Genomic DNA, 22,686 nt, shown 5'->3' on the forward strand with positions numbered 1-22,686 from the left:
AAGAAACTAGCATTGTTTTCCCTGGAGAGGCAAAGGCTGAGGCTCAGAGACCTGACAGAAGTTTATAAAAATTATGAGAAACATAGATAGGGTAGAGAGCTTTGTTACGGGGGGGGGGGGTCAAAGTGTCTAATATTACAGGCCATGAATTTAAAGTAAGGGGAGAGGGAATATTCAAAGGATATGTTTGGGTCAAGTTTTTCTTTGCAGAGTGGTAAATGCCCAAAATGTGCTTCCAGGGTAGCATTTAAAAGAGCGTTTTGAAAGGGGGGGTATGGAAAATGTGTAGACAAAAGGGATTAGCTTAATAAGTTTGACACAATAGTGTGGGTTGAAAGCCCTGTTCCTGTGCTGTACTGTAATATGTTTAACCTCCTTATAAGACGTAGGAGCAGAATGAGGCCATTTGGCCCATTGAGTCTGGTCCGCCATTCCATCATGGCTGATCCTTTTTTCCCTTCCTTTGCCCCACTCCCCAGCCTTCTCCCTGTAACCTTTGATGCCATATCCATTCAGGAACCTATCAAGTTCTGCCTTTAATACACCCAACAAACTGGCCTCAGTAGCTGTCTGTGGTAATAAATTCCAGAAATTCGCCACCCTCTGACTGAAGAAATTTCTCTGCATTTCTGTTTTAAATGGACACCCATCTATCCTGAGACTCTTGTCCTAGATTCCCCCACCGTGGGGAATATCCTTTCTACATCTAGCCTGTCTAGGCCTTTCAACATTCAAAAGGTATCAAAGAGATCCCACCTTCATCCTTCTAAATTCCAACGACTACAGACCCAGAGCCATCAAACGTTCCTCGTGTGATAACCCTATCATTCACAGACGGAATCATCCTTGTGAACCTCCTCTGAACCCTCTCCAATGCCAATATTTTCTTAGATGAGGAGGCCAAAACTGTTTACAGTCTTCAAGGTGAGGCCTCACCAGTGCCTTAAAGCCTCAGCATCACATCCCTGCTCTTGTATTGAGACCTCTTGAAATTAACGCTAACATTGCATTTGCCTTCCTCACCACTGACTCAACCTGCAAGTTAACCTTTAGGGTGTTCTGCACAAGGCCCTTTGCATCTCAAATTGTTAGATTTTCACCCCATTTAGAAAATAGTCTGTTCATTTATTTCTACTACCAAAGTGCATGACGATGCATTTTCCAACATTGTATTTAATTTGCCATTCTCTTAACCCATTTACCTAATCTGTCGAAGTCTTCTGTTGCCTACTTGTTTCCTCTACAGTATCTATCCCTTCACCAATCTTTGTATCATCTGCAAACTTGGCAACAAAACCATCTTTTCCATTATCTAAATCATTGATATTCAGCATAGAAAGAAGTGGTCCCAACACCGAACCCTGTGGAACCCCACTAATTGCTGGCAGCCAACCAGAGAAAGATCTCTTTATTCCCACTCACTGCCCCCTACCAACCATGCCAGTAACTTTACTGAAATGCCATGGGCTCTTAACTTGGTAAGCAGCCTTATGTGTGGCACCTTGTCAAAGGCTTCTGAAAGTCAGAATATACAACATCCACTGCATCTGTTTTATCTATCCTATGTGTAATCTCCTCAAAGAATTCCAACAGGTTTGTCAGGCAAGATTTTCCCTTAAGGAAACCATGCTGACTTTGTCCTCTCTTGTCCTGGCCTACCAAGCACTCCATAACCTCATCCTTAACAATTGACTCCCAACCACTGAGGTCAGGCTATATAATTTCCTTCTGTTGCCTTCCTCCTTCCATCTTTTCCCTCCTGATAATTCTTTTAGTTGCTCTCTGTGGGGTTTTAAAAAAAAATTTCCAATCCTCTGTCTTCCCATTAAATTTTGCAATGTTGTATGCCCTCTCTTTTGCTTTTACATTAGATTTGACTTCCCTTGTCAGCCATGGTTGTACTATTTTGCAATTAAGTATTTCTTTTGTTTTAGGAACACATCTATCCTGCACCTTCCTCATTTTTCCTAGAAACTCACTCCATTGCTGCTCTGCTGTCATCCCTGCCAGCATCTCCTTTAAATTTACTTTTACCAACTCCACTCTCATACCACTGTAATTTTCTTTACTCCACTGAAATACTGCTACATCAGACTTTATTTTCTCCTTATCAAGTTTCAAGTTGAACTCAATCAAATTGTGATCACTGCCTCCTAAGGGTTCTTTTACCTTAAGATCCCTAATCACTTCTGGTTCATTACATAATACCCAATCCAGTACAGTTTATGCATGTTATGGCCTTAATTTGGATATGTAAAACATTTGTATTGGTAAGCTGCAAAATCGCAATGAAAGTGAATTCCATTGAATGCTTTTCCATTCATGTTGGCGTCATATTCTCCAGACACAAATGCCCGGTGTGGCTGCAGCATCTGATAAAGCAGAACTAAAATGCAGAACTGACCTAAAAAAGATAGTGTGAGTCTTCCTCTTTTCATTCCCAGTAACTCAGGTCATTTTCATTGCTGTTTCACAAAGTTACCTCAACCCTCTGCAATTTAGTGAAGTAGCAACTACCTGAGGAGGTGAAATCTAACATGCGTTGTCCTCCAGTTGTCATTTACAGACTGATAAAATTGAAAAACGACAGCTGTCTAAAAATTCCAACAATTCAAAAAGCCTTCCTTGGAGGTAATGGTAATCAGGAAAGAGTTGTATCTTTTCATTGATGATAAATTGTATATATAGACTGTTTGGTATTTGTCTTAACTTTTTTTCCCCTCTGTCTATAGTGATGCCCCAGTCAGTGAGCTGTCATTGGAGTTGCTGCTTTTGCAGGTCGTTTTGCCAGCTCTACTGGAACAGGGACACACGCGACAGTGGTTGAAGGGGCTGGTTCGAGCTTGGACAGTCACAGCTGGGTATTTACTGTAAGTGCTTCTTCAGTCTTTTATCCTTTCTAGATGGCAGTGAAGATTATTAGAATCAGAATCAGGTATAATATCATTGGCACAGAAATATGTCATGAAATATGTTCTTTTACGGCAGTGATACATTGCACTACAATACAAAAACCTAAATTACAATAAATATATTTTTAAAATTAAGTAGTGCAAAAAGAGAATAAAAAAGGAAAAAACAAGGTAGTATGCATATGTGCATTATCTATTCTGAAATCTGATGGCAGAGGGGAAGAAGCTGCTAAAATATTGACTATGTGTCATCAGGCTCCTGTCCCACCACCGTGATGGTAGCAGTGAGAAAAGGGCATGTTCTGGGTGACAGGCATCCTTAACAATGGATGCCATGTTTTTAAGGCATCACCTTTTGAAGGTGTCCTGGATGCGGGGAGCCCAGTGCCTATGATGAAGTTGGCTGACTTCTCAACTCTCTGCAGCTTTTTCCAGTCCTGTGCAGTCAGCTCTCCATACCAGATGGTGAAACAACCAGTTAGAATGCTCTCCACGGTACATCTGTAGAAATTAGTGATTGTCTTTGGTAAAATACCAATTCTCCTCCAACTCCTAATGAAATATAGCCGTTGTCATGCCTTTTTTGTAATTTCATCAATATGTTGTGCCCAGGATAGATCCTCCAGAAATGTTGACACCCAGGAGCTTGGAACTGCTCACTCTTTTCATTACTGATCCCTCAGTGAGGACTGGTGTGTGTTCCTTCGACTTAGCCTTCCTGAAGTCAACAATCAATCTCTTAGTCTTACTGAAGTGTACTAGGTTGTTTTTGCGACACCGCTCAAACAGCTGATCAACCTCACTCCTATACGTCTCCTTGTCACCATCTGAAATTCCTGGTGTGTCATCAGCAAATTTATAGATGACGTTTGAGTTGTGCCTAGCCATACAGTTGTGGGTGTAGAGGAGAGTAGAGCAGTGGGCATCCTTGAGGTGCAGTAGTGTTGGTTGTCAGCTACAGGGAGATGTTTTTTTCCGATCCACATTGATTATGGTCTCCCAGTGAGGAAGGCGACTGACTGAAGAGATGTGGACAGGATGAACATCTTCGGATAAGTTCAATGGTATAATTCTTCTGGAATATGTTTTTCAGCGCAATAGATTAGATATTTGTTTACATTTTATTAAAGCTGTCATTTCTAACTTTGAAAGGAAGAGCACACTAATCCATATTGCCAGTTTATAATGGGTAACATTTAAACAAAAAAGCACATTCATTTTTTGGTAAAATTGTAGGATACATGTGTCAAGACACAATATAATTTAGAAAGCTTGCAGTAAAGTTATGGCGGATTTAGCACCAATTCTTGTAATTAATTCATTTTTACTTAACACGCTATTTCCCTAAATGCTTCTAAGTTGGGCATTTCAATCTCAAAAGACTGAGAAAAGCTTCAACGTTCTTCTGGGGAAATTAAGCTCACATTTATGACTGCTTTTAAAAATGTCTTATGATCCAGATTTTGAAATGATCATCTAAAAAAGAACATAAGATGTAGGAGCAGAATTAGACCATTCATGACTGATTTATTATCCCTCTCTATCCCATTCTCCTGCCTTCTCCCTATAACCTTTAACACCCTGATTAGTCAATAACCTGTCAACTTCTGCCTTAAATGTACCTAATGTCTTGGGCTGCACTGCCATCTGTGGCAGTGAATTCTAGAGATTCACTGCCCTCTGGCAAAAGGAATTTTTCCTCATCCCTGATTTAAATCTTCCATGCTAATCTCCTATCTATGCTACTATCTTTCCTGTAATACCATGGGCACTTATCTTGTTCAGCAGTCTCATGCTGCTGGTGTGACACTTTGTCAAATGTTCTCTGAAAATTCCAATAAACAACATCCACTGATTCTCCTTTGATCTTTACTGCCTGTTATTTCCTTAAAGAATTCCAACAGATTTGTCAGGCAAGATTTCTCCTCAAGGAAACCTTACTGACTTTGGCCTATTTTGTCATGTGCCTCCAAATACCCTAAAACTTCATCCTTAATAATAGACTCCAACATCTTTCCAACAATTGACATCAAGCTAACTACCCTACAATTCACTTTCTTCTGCCTCTCTCCATTCTTGAAGAGTGGATTCATCTTCAAGTCTGAATGTATATACCGCAGTTGTGACTGACTTCATTAAAACCTGTGTGGGTGAATGTGTACCTATGAGAACATGCCCTACATACTCAAATCAAAAGCTGTAGATAAATCAGGAGATTTGTAGTCAGCTGACGGCTAGATTCTGTGACATTCAAGTCTGGTGATCCAGAACTATGCAAGAAGGCCGGGTACGACTTACGGAGGGCTATCTCCAGATCAAAAGAACAATTCTGATTGAGGTTAGAGACAGGACTGGATGCACACAACTCTGGCAGGGTTTGCAGGCCATTACTTCCTGCAGAGCAAAACCTAACATCATGAATGGCAGTCATGCTTTACTCCCAGGTGAGCTCAATATCTTTTACACACAGTTTGAAAGAAAGAATAAAGCTACTGGTATGAGGATCCCTGCAACATCCATTGACCCTGTGACCTCTGGCTTGGATGCCGATGTCAGAACGTTTTTCAAATGATTGAACCCTTGCAAGGTGACAGGCCCCGATGGTGTACCTGGTAGGACTCTGAAAACCTGTGCCAACCAACTGGCAGTTGTGTTCTAAGACATTTTCTTTGCTGCAGTTGGAAGCTCCCACCTGCTTTAAAAGAGCAACAAACATACCAGTGCCCAAGAAGAGTAAGGTGAGCTGTCTTAACAACTTGCCAACGTCCAGTAACACTCACATCTGCAGTGAAGAAGTACTTGAGACGTTGGTTATGGCTAGAATTAACTCCTGCCTAAGCAAGGACCTGGACCCACTGCTATTTGCCTACGGCTGTAATAAGTCTCATAGGTTCAATGACTTATTGGCTCTTCATGTGGCCTTAGATCACCTGGACGGTACTAATACTTGCATCAGGCTCCTATATATTAACTACAACTCAGTGTTTAACATAATCATTCCTACAGTTCTGATCAAAAAGCTCCATAACCTGGACCTCTGTACCTCTGACTGCAACTGGATCCACAACTTCCTCACCAGAAGACCAGTCTGCAGATCGAAAATAACATCTCCATCTTACTGATAAACAACACCGGCACACCTCAAGGATGTGTGCGTAGTCCACTGCTCTACTCTCTACTGCCATCACTGTGTGGCTAGGCACAATTCAAATGCCATCTATAAATTTGCTGACAACACAACTATTGTTGGTAGAATTTCAGGTGGTGACAAGAAGGGTGGTGTAGGAGTAACAACCTTGCAGTCAGTGTCAGTAAGACCAGTGAATTGTTTGTGAACTTCAGAAAGTGTAAGATGAGGGCACACACACACCAGTCCTCATCAATGGATCAGAAGTGGAAAGGGTGAGCAATTTCAAGTTCCTGGGTGTCAACATCTCTGAGGATCTATCTTGGGCCCACCATAGTAATTACAAAGAAGGCACAACAGCGCCTATATTTCATTAAGAGTTTGAGGAAATTTGGTATGTTACCAAGGGCACTCATAAATTTTAATGGATGTACCATGGAGACCATTCTAATTGACTGCATCACCATCTGGTGTGGAGGGAGGGGCCACTACATGGGATTGAAATAAGCTGCAAAAAGTAGCGAAATCAGTTAGCTCCATCATGAACACCAGCCTCCCCGACATCCGGGACATCTTCGAAGAGTGATGACCCAAAAAGGCAGCATCCATCATTGTGGACCCCTTCACCCAGGATGATCTCATTGCTACTTATCAGTGAGTTGTACAGGAGCCTGAAGACACAAGCTCAACGATTCAGGAACAGCTTCTTCTCCTCTGCTTTCTGGTTTCTGAATGGATATTGAACCTATGAACATTGCCTCACTACTTCTTTTATTCTCCTTTTGCTCTACTTATTTAATTTAACTTGTTTATACTTGCTGTAATTTACAGTTTTTATGTATTGCAATGTACTGCTGTTGCATAACAACAAATTTCACGACATATGGCAGTGATATGAAATCTATTTCTGATTCTGAGTGACATTTGCAATTTCCCACTCCTCAAAAACTAGCTATGTCCACTCACACAGTTGTGTCGCTGCCTACAGCTTACTTCTTTTTATTGGCCCCTGTCGTGTGCCTGATAGATCGTTATGATTGCAGCCTGCCAAAATTCCCAAAAGCAAAGCACTCGAGCTCTTTATAAACCAATGAACGGAAGGTGTCACTAAACTTTGTTCAGCAAACTTACTAAGTGTCAAGAATACCAGTATGCTACAAAAATTAATTGTATAAACCTTGTTGCTCTCTCATCTTAATGCATTTTCTACTTACTAATAGAGATCTACATTCGTATTTGCTTGGAGACCAGGAGGAAAATGAAAATAATGCCAATCAGCCAGCAAACAACAATCAGCAGCCTCGCAATAACAACGCAATCCCGATAGTTGGTGAAGGGCTTCATGCAGCCCACCAGGCCATACTGCAACAGGGTGGGCCAGTAGGCTTCCAGCCTTATCGGAAGCCTTTACAGTTTCCTCTTAGGGTAGGTAACATTTTAAAGTTTTTTTTTTCGTAATTCAAGTTTAAATTCTTTACTTACAATAGTTGGGAAATATTCCTGTATCTTTGATACTACAATTTTTTAATGTTTCGAGAACACTTGGGCCCACTAATCCTTGAAAAAGGTTGACTGTAACTGCACATGACTCATCTAATTTCATGTATATAATTGATGATTTTGCCTCAACTGCCCTCTGTTGTTGCGTGAATGAAATCACCAGAGAGAATTACTGGTAGATACAGAGCAGCTTCTTTATTTGACAAAACAAGGTACTGCAGGCATCATACGGAGACGCTTTCGGTGGAAAGGTCTGCTGGCCCAACATGGGGCTTGTTATTTATTTGCTAAACACAAGGTCAATTCCATATTTACAAAGTATAGACAATGCTTTCTTTTGAAGCTACATACAAACTTCACACCTTCTGATTTCACATCCATCCCACAGATGCCAGCAGCATCTGTGGACTGGGATTCACAGCTTTTAGGAATGCATTGTTCCAAATTAAATCCACAATACATTTTCAAGCAACAGAAGACTGGTAGCCAAAGCCATTTGCTAAATGTAAATGACCTAAACCCAAAAATCAGTCTAATAATTCCTCTTGGCCCTCCTGGACAAAAATAAATTTGTGCCAGGAAGGGCCAACCTAGGAGGATCTACTCAAATAGGGCATCAGAAATGCACTGCCTCAAAACTCCCCCCCCCCCCAATTTTGTGTGTCTTGATATCTACCCTAGCATTCCCTAATTGCTACCTACCAAATGTTAAGCAGAGAGGTTGTTCCAGAAATTTGAACAAGTCTTTAGAAATGCGGCTTCTTTCATGTTCCTGTTGTCTGTTTCCCTGCAAGCTGATTGCAGCTTAATCTATTCCTTGTCTTCACCCCTTCATTCTCTGGTCACTGAAACTCTCTTTCCAGGAGCACCCACGGGCCCTCTCATCAATGAACAGGATGGGGTTGGGGTGGTCTCTATGTAAATGTCTGCAAGGACCTCTCCCCGATGGGACCCCTTTCCAAACACACCAGTTGATCACTAGCCCGACTGTTGAGAGGGCCCAGCTGCTCATTCAGACTGGGGTTGACTGCCTTCAGATGACACGTGCAGTCTGAAATGCCATCGAAGTTGTGGAGCTCGCTGTCTCTGCTTTAACTTAAAAATATCTCCCTATCTATTTTCCAATATCTTTCCTATTCTATGCTATTAAACTAATCACCTACCTTCAGCAACCAGCCTTCATTACAGAGTACCATCATCATCACACTTTAACATGCTATTCACCGTTTTCCGTCACACTCTCAGTGTCTTCTGCCACGCTCTTGGGGTCTTCTGCCTTTACGTTTCCTCCGGGTATGTTTTCATCAGCTGTGGTCAGGTCTGGCATGGCTGGCTGGTGTTCCTCTCTTAGGTTCTCTGTAATTACATGGTTACTGGGTACACTTGATGCCCCGCTCTGTCTGTGGGAGCAACAAGAGGGTGAGTCGTATGCTTTAACCTGAGTTCAGTATTTCCACTGGCTGCCTTGCCGAGTCTGTACACAGACACAAGTAACATTGGTTAAGAGTACAGTCTGTGGCCCTATCCACCTGAGGGCAAACCCTGGCCTTTCCGGCAGCACCCTCATCATGACTTGGTTGCCGGGCTGTGGAAGGACTATCTCCTTTTCCTCTGGCTCTCTCTGATCAGCAATTCGCTGCTGTTGTTTTGCTGGGTCCTTCAACACTTGAAGTTGATTACAAAGGTCTTTGACGTACTGTGTCATTCTATCCCTGTAAGCCCAGGCTCCCCGCAACCCGTAATTACCCCATGATATAACTTCAGTAATATCTGCCTAATACATGGTGGGTCCACCACGAATCTTTCCTCCCCGTGTGCCCAGCTCCCATGTTGTCCCTCCTTTACTCCCTTTCTCCATCATCTCTCCTCTTCTGCCTCCACCTCTTCATATAATTTTACTAAACTGGTTTCCGTTGTTTCTTCCTGCACACTTGCAATTTCAATTGCCTCTTGAGTCTCTGCTACCTTATTCGCAGTAATGTCTGCCCTCGGAGGGACTGGAAAAGCTTTATGTTCTGGAGACAAGCCATTCAGGATTGTTGCAGGGCCGGCCACTATGGAATGCAATCTTGTCATGGTCTTAAGGGCGATATAGCCTGTTGTTAGTGGATATGATCCACTGGGCTTTACTGGCTATATAGGTGAGTTAGTAGTGGCCGCAGTCTCTCTGAGTATCCCCTGGTGTTTTTGTTCCTTTGTTATACCCTAAACAGCGGTCAGTGCCTCAGTTTTTATAGGGTACTGCTTATGAGGTTTGTTTATATAGACCCTCCTCTGTTTTAACTGGGTTTATCTTTACTCAACCACAATTTTGCTTGTGTCTAGCCCACACAGCTGGGAACTGCTGACAAAGTAACCCATAGACACCATCCTGGCTCCAGTCTCTGGTGATCGGAGCAGCTGGGACAATGCTAGCCAGGTTGCTTGTTCTTTTGGTTGTATGCATTCGTTGCTCTTGACTTGTCCATATTATTTCTCCTTTTCCCGAATCTATAACAGCTCCTGCTTCCCTTAGGATATCTATTCCAAAGATAGTACCCTCGTTATTTGGACCTACCCAGAAATACACAGGAAGCTGCACTCCTCCGATTTCTAGTATTTGTGACTCGCTTCTTTTTGCTTTCACTGTTTTCCCTCCTACACCCCAGATATAAATGGCCTGTCTGGTTGTTGGCAAGGGTAGGTTTGTTATCGATACCAATGCCCATGTCCACTAACATATTGCATTGCCGTTCCCCTAGCAATGCTGTTGTGTACATCTGTGGGTCACCAGTGCTGGCAGCGGGGCCCGCTGCCACATCTTTTCCTTACCTAGGAGCCATCTTTACCAGTGTTTTGATCTGATCGACAGTCAGATTGGTCAGACTGGGCACCGATGGGGTGAGAGATTGTGTGTCTGTTGTGATGTTCACATGTTTTTCCTTCCTCTTTTTTGGACACTGCCGCCATCTATTCCAGTAGTTCTTTGCTTCGTGCCCTGGTTGCCGACAAACAAAACAAACTCTCTGGGACATCACAGTAGCTGCATCTGCTATAGCAGGGGCCCCCAACCTTTTTTGCACTGCGGACCGGTTTATTATTGACAATATTCTTGCGGACCGGCTGACCCCGGGGGGGGGCGGGGGGGTGTGTAGGGTTACCAACGGACAAGAGTACGTTGCGTTTACCCCGAGAGACTACAATGACCATGAAGCCTTGCGCGGGCATCAGTGCTCATGCGTGACTTGCACATGTGTATATGTGCCGATATTTTTCTACAAATCGTTTTTGGCAATTCTGTTCGGTGGGGGGTGTTAATCACGACCGGAATATAGGTGATAAGTGGCTAATACACTCAATTTCGTTTCTAAAAGGGTTTATCTAACAAATTTAATATTAAACACAGCGTGTATTTTCCTCCCATCAACATAGTGATAAGTCAATTATCAGGGGAGCTTGAATAAGTGTTGAACGAACTTCCAGTAGAAGTGGTTGAGGCAGGTTCAATACTATCATTTAAAGAAAAATTGGATAGGTATATGGACAGGAAAGGAATAGAAGGTTATGGGCTGAGTGCAGGTCGGTGGGACTAGGTGAGAGTAAGAGTTTGGCATGGACTAGAAGGGCAGAGATCGACTGTTTCTGTGCTGTAATTGTTATATGATTATATAAATCACTTATAAGTCAATAGCATCATAACATTTTAAGTAACGTTTGGATATTAAGCACACCACATATTTTCCCCGTATAAACATAAAATCATTGCAACACACCAATATCGCTGTTATCAGTGGGAGCCCTAGGCTTGTTTCCCTGCAGCAACATTGAGGAGTGATGGGAGACAGTGATACTCGAAGGGGGTTCCTTATGTCCAGTCTATTCCGCAATTTAGTTTTTGTTGCATTCATTGCAGAAAACTCCGCTTCGCCACGATATGATGTTAGAAATGGAAGCAACGTTTTCAGTGCTTCCATGGCTATCTCAGGATATCGAACCTTGACTTTGATCCAGAATGCCGGCAGAGATGTTATGTCAAACATACTTTTCAGCCCGCCGTCATTTGCAAGCTCGAGGAGTTGATCTCCTTCCCGCGCTGACATGTATGACGCGCGGGTTGACCTCGCGTGTGTTCAAGCTCAACAGTGGGCGTGACAGGGAATGAGGAAAGGTGCAGCTGACTCATATCGCCAAATCATATCGTTTCCTCGCGGCCCGGTACTGGTCCGCAGCCCGGTGGCTGGGGACCGCTGTGCTATAGCCACTTTACGATCTCTCTTGCACTTTCTTCAGCCTATCTCACTGGCCCACAAAACTATCGCAGAGTAGGTTGACCCCACCATTATGCCTAAATCTAAAACTTCGTGGTGGGCTGAGTTCAGGCCTTCCTTTAGCATTTTCAGGAAGACATGGTCGTCCCTCCCTGGATTATCCAACCCGGAATACTCCTCATTCGCTCAGTATTTATGTTCTGCAAAAACCATGGCCATCTCACCTGCTTTTTGAATCACTGCAAATATCATTCCCCAGTTTCTCTCGCCTCCCCCTAGTCACTGCCTCACTTCCCCTTTAAAAGAGTGATATCTTTCTTCATGGCTGGCACTCCCAGTAGTTGCCCAGGTACCATCCCACACCCCCGGGACATCCTGTCCCACATATTCCTCGGGCACTTTGCTTTTACCAACACGTGTATATCTTACGGGTGCATCTGGTGAATTTCAACCATTTCCTGAAGCTTGCGCCAGAATTCTGAATTCCCACCTGTGACTTTAAGTGAGGGCAACTCTAACAAAATGCCGTTTCTCCCCGGGTGTGAAGGGCTTATAAATGGTCGTAATAATTGTCAAGGGCTGGCTTGGATCATCAGGATTCTCGACCTGACGTTTCCTGACCTCGACAGGTGCCATCTTGGCAGATATATCTGGGTAAAACCTCTCCCTGAGATAACTCCACACTAATTCCCACACTATGCAAAATATAAAAGATGGGTACCAGTTAAATAACACATAGTTAAAACTGCAAAGCATGTACTCCACAATATGGCACTTTTGAGCACCTGAAATCGTGATGCTGTATTCCTTTGCATCACATTCGCAAAACATATACACTAAAATGCAGCTCCCTGAACGAGTATACACGCCCTCACTCTGGCGTCCCGAACCGTCGATAACCATCCTTTGCAACTGGTGGCTTTGTCTCACCCAATTAATATGCAGAGTTTTCTCATTTACATAAACACACATGCACACGTACACACTACTTTTATATACACCAGTTCAACTCTCCGCCTTCGTGATACCTCGTGTTCCCATCTACCACCGACTCGAACAGATCCCAGTGTTGGTGCTATTTTAGAAAATACTCACCCACTTAGGCTGCTAAGTTCATTGGCCACGATGGGTCATGAAGGTATCCCATTTCTGACACCAAATATTACGTGAATGAAATCGCCGGAGAGAATTACTGGTAGATGCAAAGCAGTTTCTTTATTTGATGAAACAAAGTACAGCAATGGCGTCTGTGGACTGGGATTCACAGCTTTAGGAATGCATTGTTCTAAATTAAATCCACAATGCATTTTCAAGGAACAGAAGACTGGTAGCCAAAGCCATTTGCTAAATGTAAATGACCTAAACCCAAAAATCACTGTAACACCTTCTGTGGTAGAAGATACCATAAGTTCACTATTTCCTATTTCTCATCAAGGTCCTAAATGGCCTATCCTATTTCTTTTAAGCTGGGACTTGCTGGCAGTTCAGGCAGTTTGTGAGTTTGTTCTTTTGCTTAATGTGTCATGTTTCAACCAAGCTAACTTCAATCACTCAAAGGTTATTTTTTATTTCCTTTAGATCCTCTTATTGGTCATCTTCATGTGTCTAACGTTGCTGATTGCCAGTCTCATCTGCCTCACACTACCAGGTACGTGAAAACCTGCATCTTTTTTTACCCAACTTTTTCAATAAGAATTTGTTGCATAAATTGAGTTTCTTGATTTATCCTGTGTGGATATTAATATACTTGAATAATGCAGCATGTTCAAGCATAATATTAGTGAGTAATATTAGGGATGGTCTGGGATGTATATTTGATGAAGAAAGATTGGAATTCTACCACTCATTTTAAATTCTACTATTTGAATTGCAATTGGTTAAAGATAAAACCTCACGAGTCAAGAGTATCAAGTGGAAAACTAAATGCTTTATATTAGTTGAACACAAGGTTTCTTTGCCTGGCCAGCCAAACTTCAATGGCTAGTAGATATTTAAAATAATTAACTTTCCCTTTCTCAGTATTGATACTAAATGGTGAAAATGATTTTTTGGGTACGTGAAATGGAAAGTTATAGAGGTGATCATAATCGGGTTACTGGACTGAAATGAAATGAAGTATTAAAATGTTGTACTTCACCACTTCAAAGAGAACTTAGGTGACTCTTTCAGTGTTTATATTAAAACTGTGAATTTAAAATATTTTGGGGACTTTATTTTTAAAGTGAGAGTTAATTTGATTCTGCTGTATTTTGCATTTTTCAGTGAATCAGTTAGACTCTCATCGTATTTTGTATGCAGTTTCAGCAGGTCGTTGGCTGATGTCATTTTGGACTGGGAGTGCCAAAATTCATGAGCTATACACAGCTGCCTGTGGATTGTACATCTGCTGGTTAACTATCCGAGCAATTACAGTACTAGCTGCTTGGATGCCACAGGGCCGAGATGTTATTTTTCAGAAACTAAAGGAGTGGTCCCTTATGGTAAGTCATTCAAGTTGCTAAAGATACGGCAAATTGTGTGTGTTTCTGAATAAATATGCAGCTAAATAATGTTAATTGAGGTACAATAGGAGACTGTGTTTGTGGATGGAAATGGAGAGAGATCATTCCTTGAATTAATATATTAATTATTAATATGTAATAATCTTTTGAAAAGCTCACATTTCTATTGTTTACAGAAAGTGAGGTACCACATAAAAGGATACTGCACAAGATAAAACCATGCATAGTTAGGGGTGATATATTGGTACTGGGTGGGAAAATGTCTGACTATGAAAATGTCATGGTTAGGATAAATAGGTCATTTTCACATTGGCTATCTAACTAGTAGGGTGCCACAGGAATCTCTGCTAGGGTCAACAGTTTACCATCTATATTAATGACTGGGGTGAAAACATTAAGTTTACAGATTTGCTGGATTCAAATATAGATGATGACATAAAACTGCAAAGACATAGAATGGATAATTATCAATAATAAGTGAGTAGCTTTAAAATAATAATGGAGTGTAGGAAAATGACGTCCATTTTTGAAGTAAGAATGATAAAGCAAGTCATTTTTTAAATGACGTGCATTTGGGAAGGAAAATGGTGCCCAAGTGTATGAAACAGATGGTTGCCATGTAATTTCTTATCTTAAAAATGCAAATACTGAAAATCAGATATAAAACTGGGAAACGCTGAAAACAGTGATTGTTTCCAATGTTTTCTGAATTTGTTGCGAATGATTGACATGCTGGTATAGTCAGAAATTAGCAAGGTTGATGTAATGTTGGGCTTTATTGCAAATAGAATTTCAATGTAGCTTTACAGGGTGCTGGTAATACCTTACCTAGAATAATTGCAAATAGTTTTGATCTCCAAATTTAAGGAATGATTTTACATAAGAGGCAATCAGAGAAGGTTTACAGGATTGAATCCTGTGACGGAGGGGTTGTTGTATGAAGAAAAGTTCCTGTATTCAAGAGAGTTTAGACAACAGAGGGGCGATCTTATTTACACATGGGATTCTTAGGGAGATTTAAAAAACTGGGTGCTGAGAGGATTGTTTGTTAGTTGGGATATCTGGAACCAGGAGGCATAGTTTCAGAGTAGGGTTCACCCATTCAAGACAGGATGAGGAAATTCCTCTTTGCAAGTTGACTCTTGGAATTTTCTAACCCTCAGAGTTGTGAATACAGACAAATTGAATGTGTTCAAGGCAAAGTTTGTTAAATATTTGAATTACAGGGCTGTGAGGGTTTGGTAGAGAGTGGAATAGTGGTGGTATCACTGTGATTAGATCAGTTATAATCTCATTGAGTAGCGAAGTAAGCACAAGGGTCATTTGGCCTTCTCCTGAGTCCTGCTTCCTCATGTTCTAACGTTTTTCTGCAACTTTTTTCTCCGTAGATTGTGAAAACATTAATAGTGGCTTTGTTGTTGGCTGGAATGGTTCCACTCCTTTTAGGACTCTTGTTCGAATTAGTTATCGTAGCTCCCTTGAGAGTACCTCTGGATCAGACACCTCTCTTTTACCCTTGGCAGGTGCGTGACCGTGTTTAAATGCATTTTTCAGTCTTTAATGCATAGAAATAGCTCAACTGACTATGTACCTTTATATATAAAAAAAATTGATGCAAATCAAATTTAAATTGATTTTCGTGGTCAACCAGGATCAAATCTGGAGTGGGAGGAGTGTTTCAAAAACTTAAGATAGCCTTCTTGAATTTTCTCTAAACCAGATTCAAGGCTGTTAAGACATTGAATATTGTGACTTGGCACCTGTCACCTGAAATTCCACTTTTTGATATCATGTTTGTATTTGCAATAGGACTGGGCTCTTGGTGTTCTTCATGCAAAAATAATTGCTGCTATAACGCTGATGGGACCTCAGTGGTGGCTGAAAACCGTTATTGAACAGGTAAAATTCTTCCAAGAATGGACAGGAAATGTATAGGAGACTATTACTGTGCTTTCATTGTGGGGTATTTCCCAAATCAAGGGTTGTGTTTACATTAACTGCATTGACCTGTGTGCATGCATAGTAACATTTGAATGTTATTTCATCAGCTAAGGGTCATAGCAGTAAGAGGAAGAATAGTGTTTGGTTTTGAAAAAAGTATTTTATACTGTATTTGACATTTTGAAAAAAATTTGTAGTTTGCAGAGTGTTAAAATGGCAGAAGCTATTATTTCTGTTGCATGATTTTAAAATGGCTATTCATATGTATGTTAAACATTGGTATTTAGTTTTCCCCAGTCTGTGCCTTGTGTTCTCTCATATTCAAGTTCTTCCCAGATTGATGATAGATCACACACAAGTTCTCTCAGAATCCACTTAATACCTTGCAGTGGAGGCAGATGATAGCGAATTGAATACTTTTTGATTTTTCATTTTGTTTTTTTATATTAACATCAAACTTATCACCATTCCCCTATTGTAATGTATATCCTCCACCATTGCCAACTCAAGCTATCACATCTCACCTATCTCATCTGGTTGAACAGAGTTGTACTGTTACAAATTATTACCATGCGTGGTTGCATTGATTTCACTAATATATTTTGAAATTGGGGACAACAGCAAGAGAAATGATAAACAGTGTATTACTTACATCTTGAAGTGTATACCAACATTAACTTTAACTTTTTCTTCAGGTCTATGCAAATGGAATTCGAAACATCGATTTGCATTTTATAATTTGCAAACTAGCAGCGCCGGTCATTGCAGTGTTGCTGCTGTCTCTCTGCCTGCCCTATGTCATTGCTGCAGGCATTGTGCCACTGCTGGGTAGGTACTGAAACCTTTTGTAAGCATTGTTCCTTTTCTCAACAAATGCTAACTTGATTGGTAAAAGCAATTGTTAAGAAGTTGTTCTGGATGGTATGATTTCTGTCTGATCTCTGTATTTACATTCTAAAATTCCATATAACCATATAACAATTACAGCACGGAAACAGGCCAAATCGGCCCTTCTAGTCCGTGCCGAACTCTTACTCTCACCTAGTCTCACCGGCCTGCACTCAGCCCATAACCCTCCATTCCTTTCCTGTCCATATACCTATCCAATTTAACTTTAAACGACAACATCGAACCTGCCTCAACCACTTCTGCTGGAAGCTCGTTCCACACAGCTACCACTCTCTGAGTAAAGAAGTTCCCCCTCATGTTACCCCTAAACTTTTGCCCTTTAAATCTCAACTTATGTCCTCTTGTTTGAATCGCCCCCACTCTCAATGGAAAAAGCCTATCCACGTCAACTCTATCAATCCCCCTCATAATTTTAAATACCTCTATCAAGTCCCCCCTCAACCTTCTACGTTCCAAAGAATAAAAACCCAACTTGTTCAACTTTTCTCTGTAACTTAGGTGATGAAACCCAGGTAACATTCTAGTAAATCTTCCCTGTACTCTCTCTATTGACATCTTTCCTATAATTCGGTGACCAAAACAGTACACAATACTCCAAATTTGGCCTCACCAATGTCTTGTACAATTTCAACATTACATCCCAACTCCTATATTCCAAAACCGAAATTTAGGTAGGGTATCTGTAAATGAAATTCCACCAATATATTTAAATCATTTTTATGTTCCAAGAATCATGTTAAATGGTGAAGTTGTAACTGCCTTGGGCATATTTATTTATTTATTAAGTCTAACCAACTGCAGAAGTTCTGACATTTGAAGTCATTTATGCACTGCTTTTCTAAGTTATTTATGGACTGTCAAACAAGAGTTTGTATTATTTATGGACTGTGTTAATGTTGGGATACATCCTTGTTAGATAAATGTTATGTGCACTCATCAGTTTGAATTAAACGTGAAGTAACATAAAGATTTAATTTCAAGAGTGGAAGTCTCCATGCTGAAGGAATGATGAAAGCCAGCATAAAGAACCTGTGTTTTTAAAATTCTCTTTATTTTGCCTCATCCTCTTTAGTTATAACTTCAGATTTATTTCTCACTTGCTTGTTCATGTAGAATTTTCGATATAAATTTTGAATTAGGTTTCTTGTTTCCCATGACTGTGCAGGTGTGACCACAGAGATGCAGAATCTAGTCCAGCGTCGAATTTATCCTTTCCTTCTAATGGTGGTGATATTGATGGGAGTCTTGTCCTTCCAAATCCGCCAGTTCAAGCGCCTATATGAGCACATTAAAAATGATAAGTAAGTCTTTCAGTTTGCAACATCATACATTCAAATACGGGAAACATAGATTTAAGCATCCCTGGTTTAAACATTGATTAACCTTCTACCTCTGGAATTGAAGCCAGCAGAAGTATGCCCATATCTAATGGGCAATTTGTAGAAGTACATGAGTTGAATTAATAAGGATTATAAATATGTACAAAAGAGGAAAAAAATAGAGTTGAATGATAAATTTGTTTTTGCATTAGCTCCGTATGACTTTGTGAGCTTAGATTCTGTTAATGACACCATATATTTCCAAACTTTTGTGCACAAGTTCTCTTGTCTTACATGGCCAAGTAGTGTTACCACTGCTTAGATTTAACTTCAATCTTAGTAAAAATGGTATGTCCATTTTATGATGATACTTTGTCTCTCATTAAATCCAGGTATCTCGTTGGTCAGCGGCTTGTTAACTATGAGCGAAAGATGGGTAAACAAACAACGTCAACTGCTTCACCTTCTTCCGAAGAGTAGTCGGTGTTGGCTGACTATCTCATCCTCCTACCACAAAACCCTCCGAACTCTCCCCAATCCGAACCTCTTCCTTTTCCCCGTTGTTTACGTACAGCAAAAAAGTCCTACAGTCTGTCTGGTAACTGTATATGTGTAAATATAATGAACATTCTGAGCCCCTTTAAAGATAAATGAATGTGCATTGTAAATCTTAAAATATGTATATTAATTTATTAAATGTAGTCATCACTTTATTTGGACTGTTGTCCTACATTTTGGGAGTGACAGTGGCAGAGAGGCAATATAATGAGGTGTTTGGATACTTCATAAACTCACTTTTTTAGAAATGTTCATAATGGCTGATGTTTTAATACAGAATAAAAATAAACTATTAAATGGGAAAAGAAAAACCAACTGCAAATGAATGACAGTAATAAGAGCTTTTATTTAATTTTGACAATTTCTGGCAACAGCAATATATGTTTAGCCATACAGTGTAAATATACTTATGTAAATCTGTGATCATCCATATTGATAGCAGTGATGGATCATGATGATAACACCATCAAAACGGCCCAAGCTACATAACACACATAACTGGTGCAAGTAGTGTTTGTGTAGATTTGGCAAAATGTCACATATCCTGCATCTGTTCAACCACAGTCACAAAATTAACTCCATAATGCAATTCTAATTTTTTGTGGTATGGAATTTGGGGGACAGGTTTGGTTTTACACTATCTAAGTTAACACATTGGCACTCTTGTTATCGTAAAGTTGATATTACTGTGCTTAGCTCAGACACTGAAGGATGTCTAGCTTTTCCAACATCGACACAATTCAAAATTAACTTTGGAAGCATTCCCTTGAATATGTAGTCATATTCAGCTGTACTGTGCAAATACCCAGTACTGTGGCCATCCAAAATGTTTAGTCATATTCTAAAGAGATCTTGCTGAGCAGTTACGATCTGGTGATATATATGGATACATAGGGTGCCTGAAATTTTTGCACAGTACTGTATTTGTCAACATGGAGCAGAGAGCAAGTTTGTAAATCTGGCGGGAGCAAATGATGTTACAAATCGTGACACTGGAGCACCATGAAAGGGTTGTGGGACAGGTGGCAGAGGAGGAATGCCAGGGGTGGGGGGTGGCACAGGTGCAGACACACCCAGTCCTGAGACACCAGGCAAGGTAATTTGATTCCAAACGATCTGTTAATTGATCATTACAGAATGTCTCTCTGGTGCTTCCCACTCCTTCTGCTGTCCCTTCTTCTTTTCCCAATCCTGATTCCCCTCTCCCTACCACCTTCCCACCCTTTGTGCACAATAGAGACCAATACTAGAATCAGGTTTATCACTCGTGTATGTCATGATTTTTTGTGACAGCGGTACGGTGCAATACGTAAGATTACTGCAGTACTATACAAAAGTCTTGGGCACCCATACTTCTGTACTGTATAAATTTTCAGTATGAACTTAATTCCTTTTGATGGTTTTTTAAGTTCTATTCTAAATGTAGATGATGAAAGTGGGTATACGCTTAAATTGGATAATAGTTATTGTGATTTTCCTGGATTTTATTACATTTTAGCATGATTTATATCAAAAAATCATTGAAAAAGTGACATGCAAAATTTGATCTTTAATCTCAAACTTATAGTGCAAATTCTTGCATTGCTTATAATTAGCATTAAAAATTGAAAAGTCTACTGCAAGCATTAAAAATCCAAATCCACTTTATTATCCAAATCATCACTTATACAATAATCATCAACCTAGAACTACTTATGGACAATAGTTTCTCCAATTTCTGAAGTTTATTTTATATATAAGTTTGCTTCACAAGTCGTCCCTGTTTAAGACCTTAAATATGCAGAGAAAAACATACAACATGCTGAAGGAACTCAGCAGATCAGGCAACATCTATGGAAAGTAATAAACAGTTGACATTTCAGGCCGAAAGCCTTCTTCATCAGGACTGCTTTGATGAGCATCTGTGCCTTAAGTTTAACTTCTGTTGGAACACCAGTTGTAGGCATCAATCAATATTCCAGTTCATATTTGAATTTCATATATTAAGTGTTTTAGTTACACACTAAATATATTAATATTTGGAATATTGAAAATATCAAAGAAGCTACTGTGAATATCAGCAGCAGTTTCCTGGTTTATTAACAAGGTATCTTGAGGCATTCAAAGTAGAATTTATACGGCCAGAGAAAGTTCAGTCTTCCACTTTTACAATACCCTGTACTTAACCTTCGGTGCTCATTTCAAGTGTGTTTGATCATAAATATTCAGTCAGTCATTTTCTATTTATTTTTCAGTAATTTCTCTAATAGAATGATAGCATCAAACCATGATCATGTTGACCATTGTACTTAGAATCTCCTGTGCACCTTCTCCATGCTATCACATCCCTCCTGTGGTGTGCTGGCAATAACTGTACACAGTGCTCCAGGTGTGGCAGGCCATTATTTTATAAAGTTGGAACATGATGCCTTGCTCTTGTAATCTATGCTACAGATGATGAAGGCAAGCATTGCATTAACTGTCTTCGCTACCCTCTTAACTGCACTATTGCTTTCAGGGAGCTATGGGCCTGTGCTGCAGAGGTGTGCTCTCAAGCATTGGCACCTAGGCCTTACCATTTACCTTGCATGATATTCACCTGCTTCTTCTGTCGTTTCATTTACCTACTGTCAAAGAAAAAATTGAGAGCCAGCTTTGTTGCAGGCAGGACAACAGCTGGATCATCAAATTCCATTCTTAAATAGGTATTATGCCTCATTGACATAATTTTTCTTATGGTTCATTTGAGTGAATCAAATAAGTTGTCATATTTTCCAAAATAGTAAAATGTTTCAAAGTGTCTTTTTTAAATTGTTACTGTTAATGTTCACCAAGTCTCAAGTTTTGTTCAACAAAATGTTACAGTAATTACAGCAACAAGACTATCTTTGTCCAATGTACACTGTATTGTATGCTACTTTGGCTATATTAGAAGATTGACTACACCAGTTTATATCAGTTGATCAAAAAAAAAGCTGAAAAATGGATGGGAAAAGGAAGTTTTAGTTTGGTAGAGACAATATAAGATGTCACTCGATTCTTATCTGAAGATGGAAAATATTAATGACTTTCTATGATTGTGTTAAAGATTCAAGAGTGTTTAATGTTATTTCCTGTACACAAGTGTAAGGCAAACAAAATAATTGTTACTCTGGATCTGATCCAGCACAAAAAAAAACACGAGATAAAAAAACACAATTTATAAACACAATAAATTTAAATACGTAAGATAGCTTGTATACATAGTTTGGTTGTATGTCCATGAAGTGATGCCAGGCAGTACATAAGGTGACTGATGGGAAATAATAAAGTAGTAGTGAAGATAGTGGGTGGGGTTTTGCTGATCAGCCTTGCTGCTTAGGGAAAGTAACTGTTTCTGAGACTGGTGGTCTTGGTGAGGTCGCTACGTAGCAGCCATGAACAGTGTTGGTGGGATCCTTCATGATCCTTTTCACACTTTAAAGTATTTATGTCCTTGATGGTGGGCAGATTTGACTACCTGTTTTTAGAGTCTTCTTGCCCACCACAGTAGTTTCTGTACCAGGCAGCGAATTGACTTTACTACCTTGCAATTGAATGATGTAGAAAGTCCACCTCTCTTCAGCCACAGCAAGCAGAGACATTAGTGAGCTTTGTTGACTGTGTAATATGTGGGTAATCACATTTGTGTGGATGCTGTGTAATGTATCACCC

General features: G+C 40.2%; 1 protein-coding gene across 6 annotated transcripts in view; it reads left to right on the forward strand.

The window, feature by feature from the left end:
- Window positions 1-22,686, forward strand: part of marchf6 (membrane-associated ring finger (C3HC4) 6) — a 79,933-nt gene extending 57,247 nt beyond the window's left edge. For 2 of the 6 annotated variants that reach the window (XM_063069817.1, XM_063069811.1), the window contains exons 19-27: window positions 2,733-2,870; window positions 7,260-7,464; window positions 13,365-13,434; window positions 14,085-14,266; window positions 15,676-15,810; window positions 16,097-16,186; window positions 16,924-17,056; window positions 18,303-18,438; window positions 18,849-22,686. In XM_063069817.1, coding sequence (XP_062925887.1) covers window positions 2,733-2,870; window positions 7,260-7,464; window positions 13,365-13,434; window positions 14,085-14,266; window positions 15,676-15,810; window positions 16,097-16,186; window positions 16,924-17,056; window positions 18,303-18,438; window positions 18,849-18,936 — 1,177 coding nt within the window. In that variant the 3' untranslated portion in view covers window positions 18,937-22,686. The remainder of the gene's footprint in view (window positions 1-2,732; window positions 2,871-7,259; window positions 7,465-13,364; window positions 13,435-14,084; window positions 14,267-15,675; window positions 15,811-16,096; window positions 16,187-16,923; window positions 17,057-18,302; window positions 18,439-18,848) is intronic. The other 4 variants (XM_063069815.1, XM_063069816.1, XM_063069812.1 and 1 more) reach the window with 2 other exon arrangements.

This window comes from Mobula hypostoma, chromosome 17 (assembly GCF_963921235.1).
Source record: "Mobula hypostoma chromosome 17, sMobHyp1.1, whole genome shotgun sequence".
In the NCBI taxonomy this organism is placed as follows: Eukaryota; Metazoa; Chordata; class Chondrichthyes; order Myliobatiformes; family Myliobatidae; genus Mobula; species Mobula hypostoma.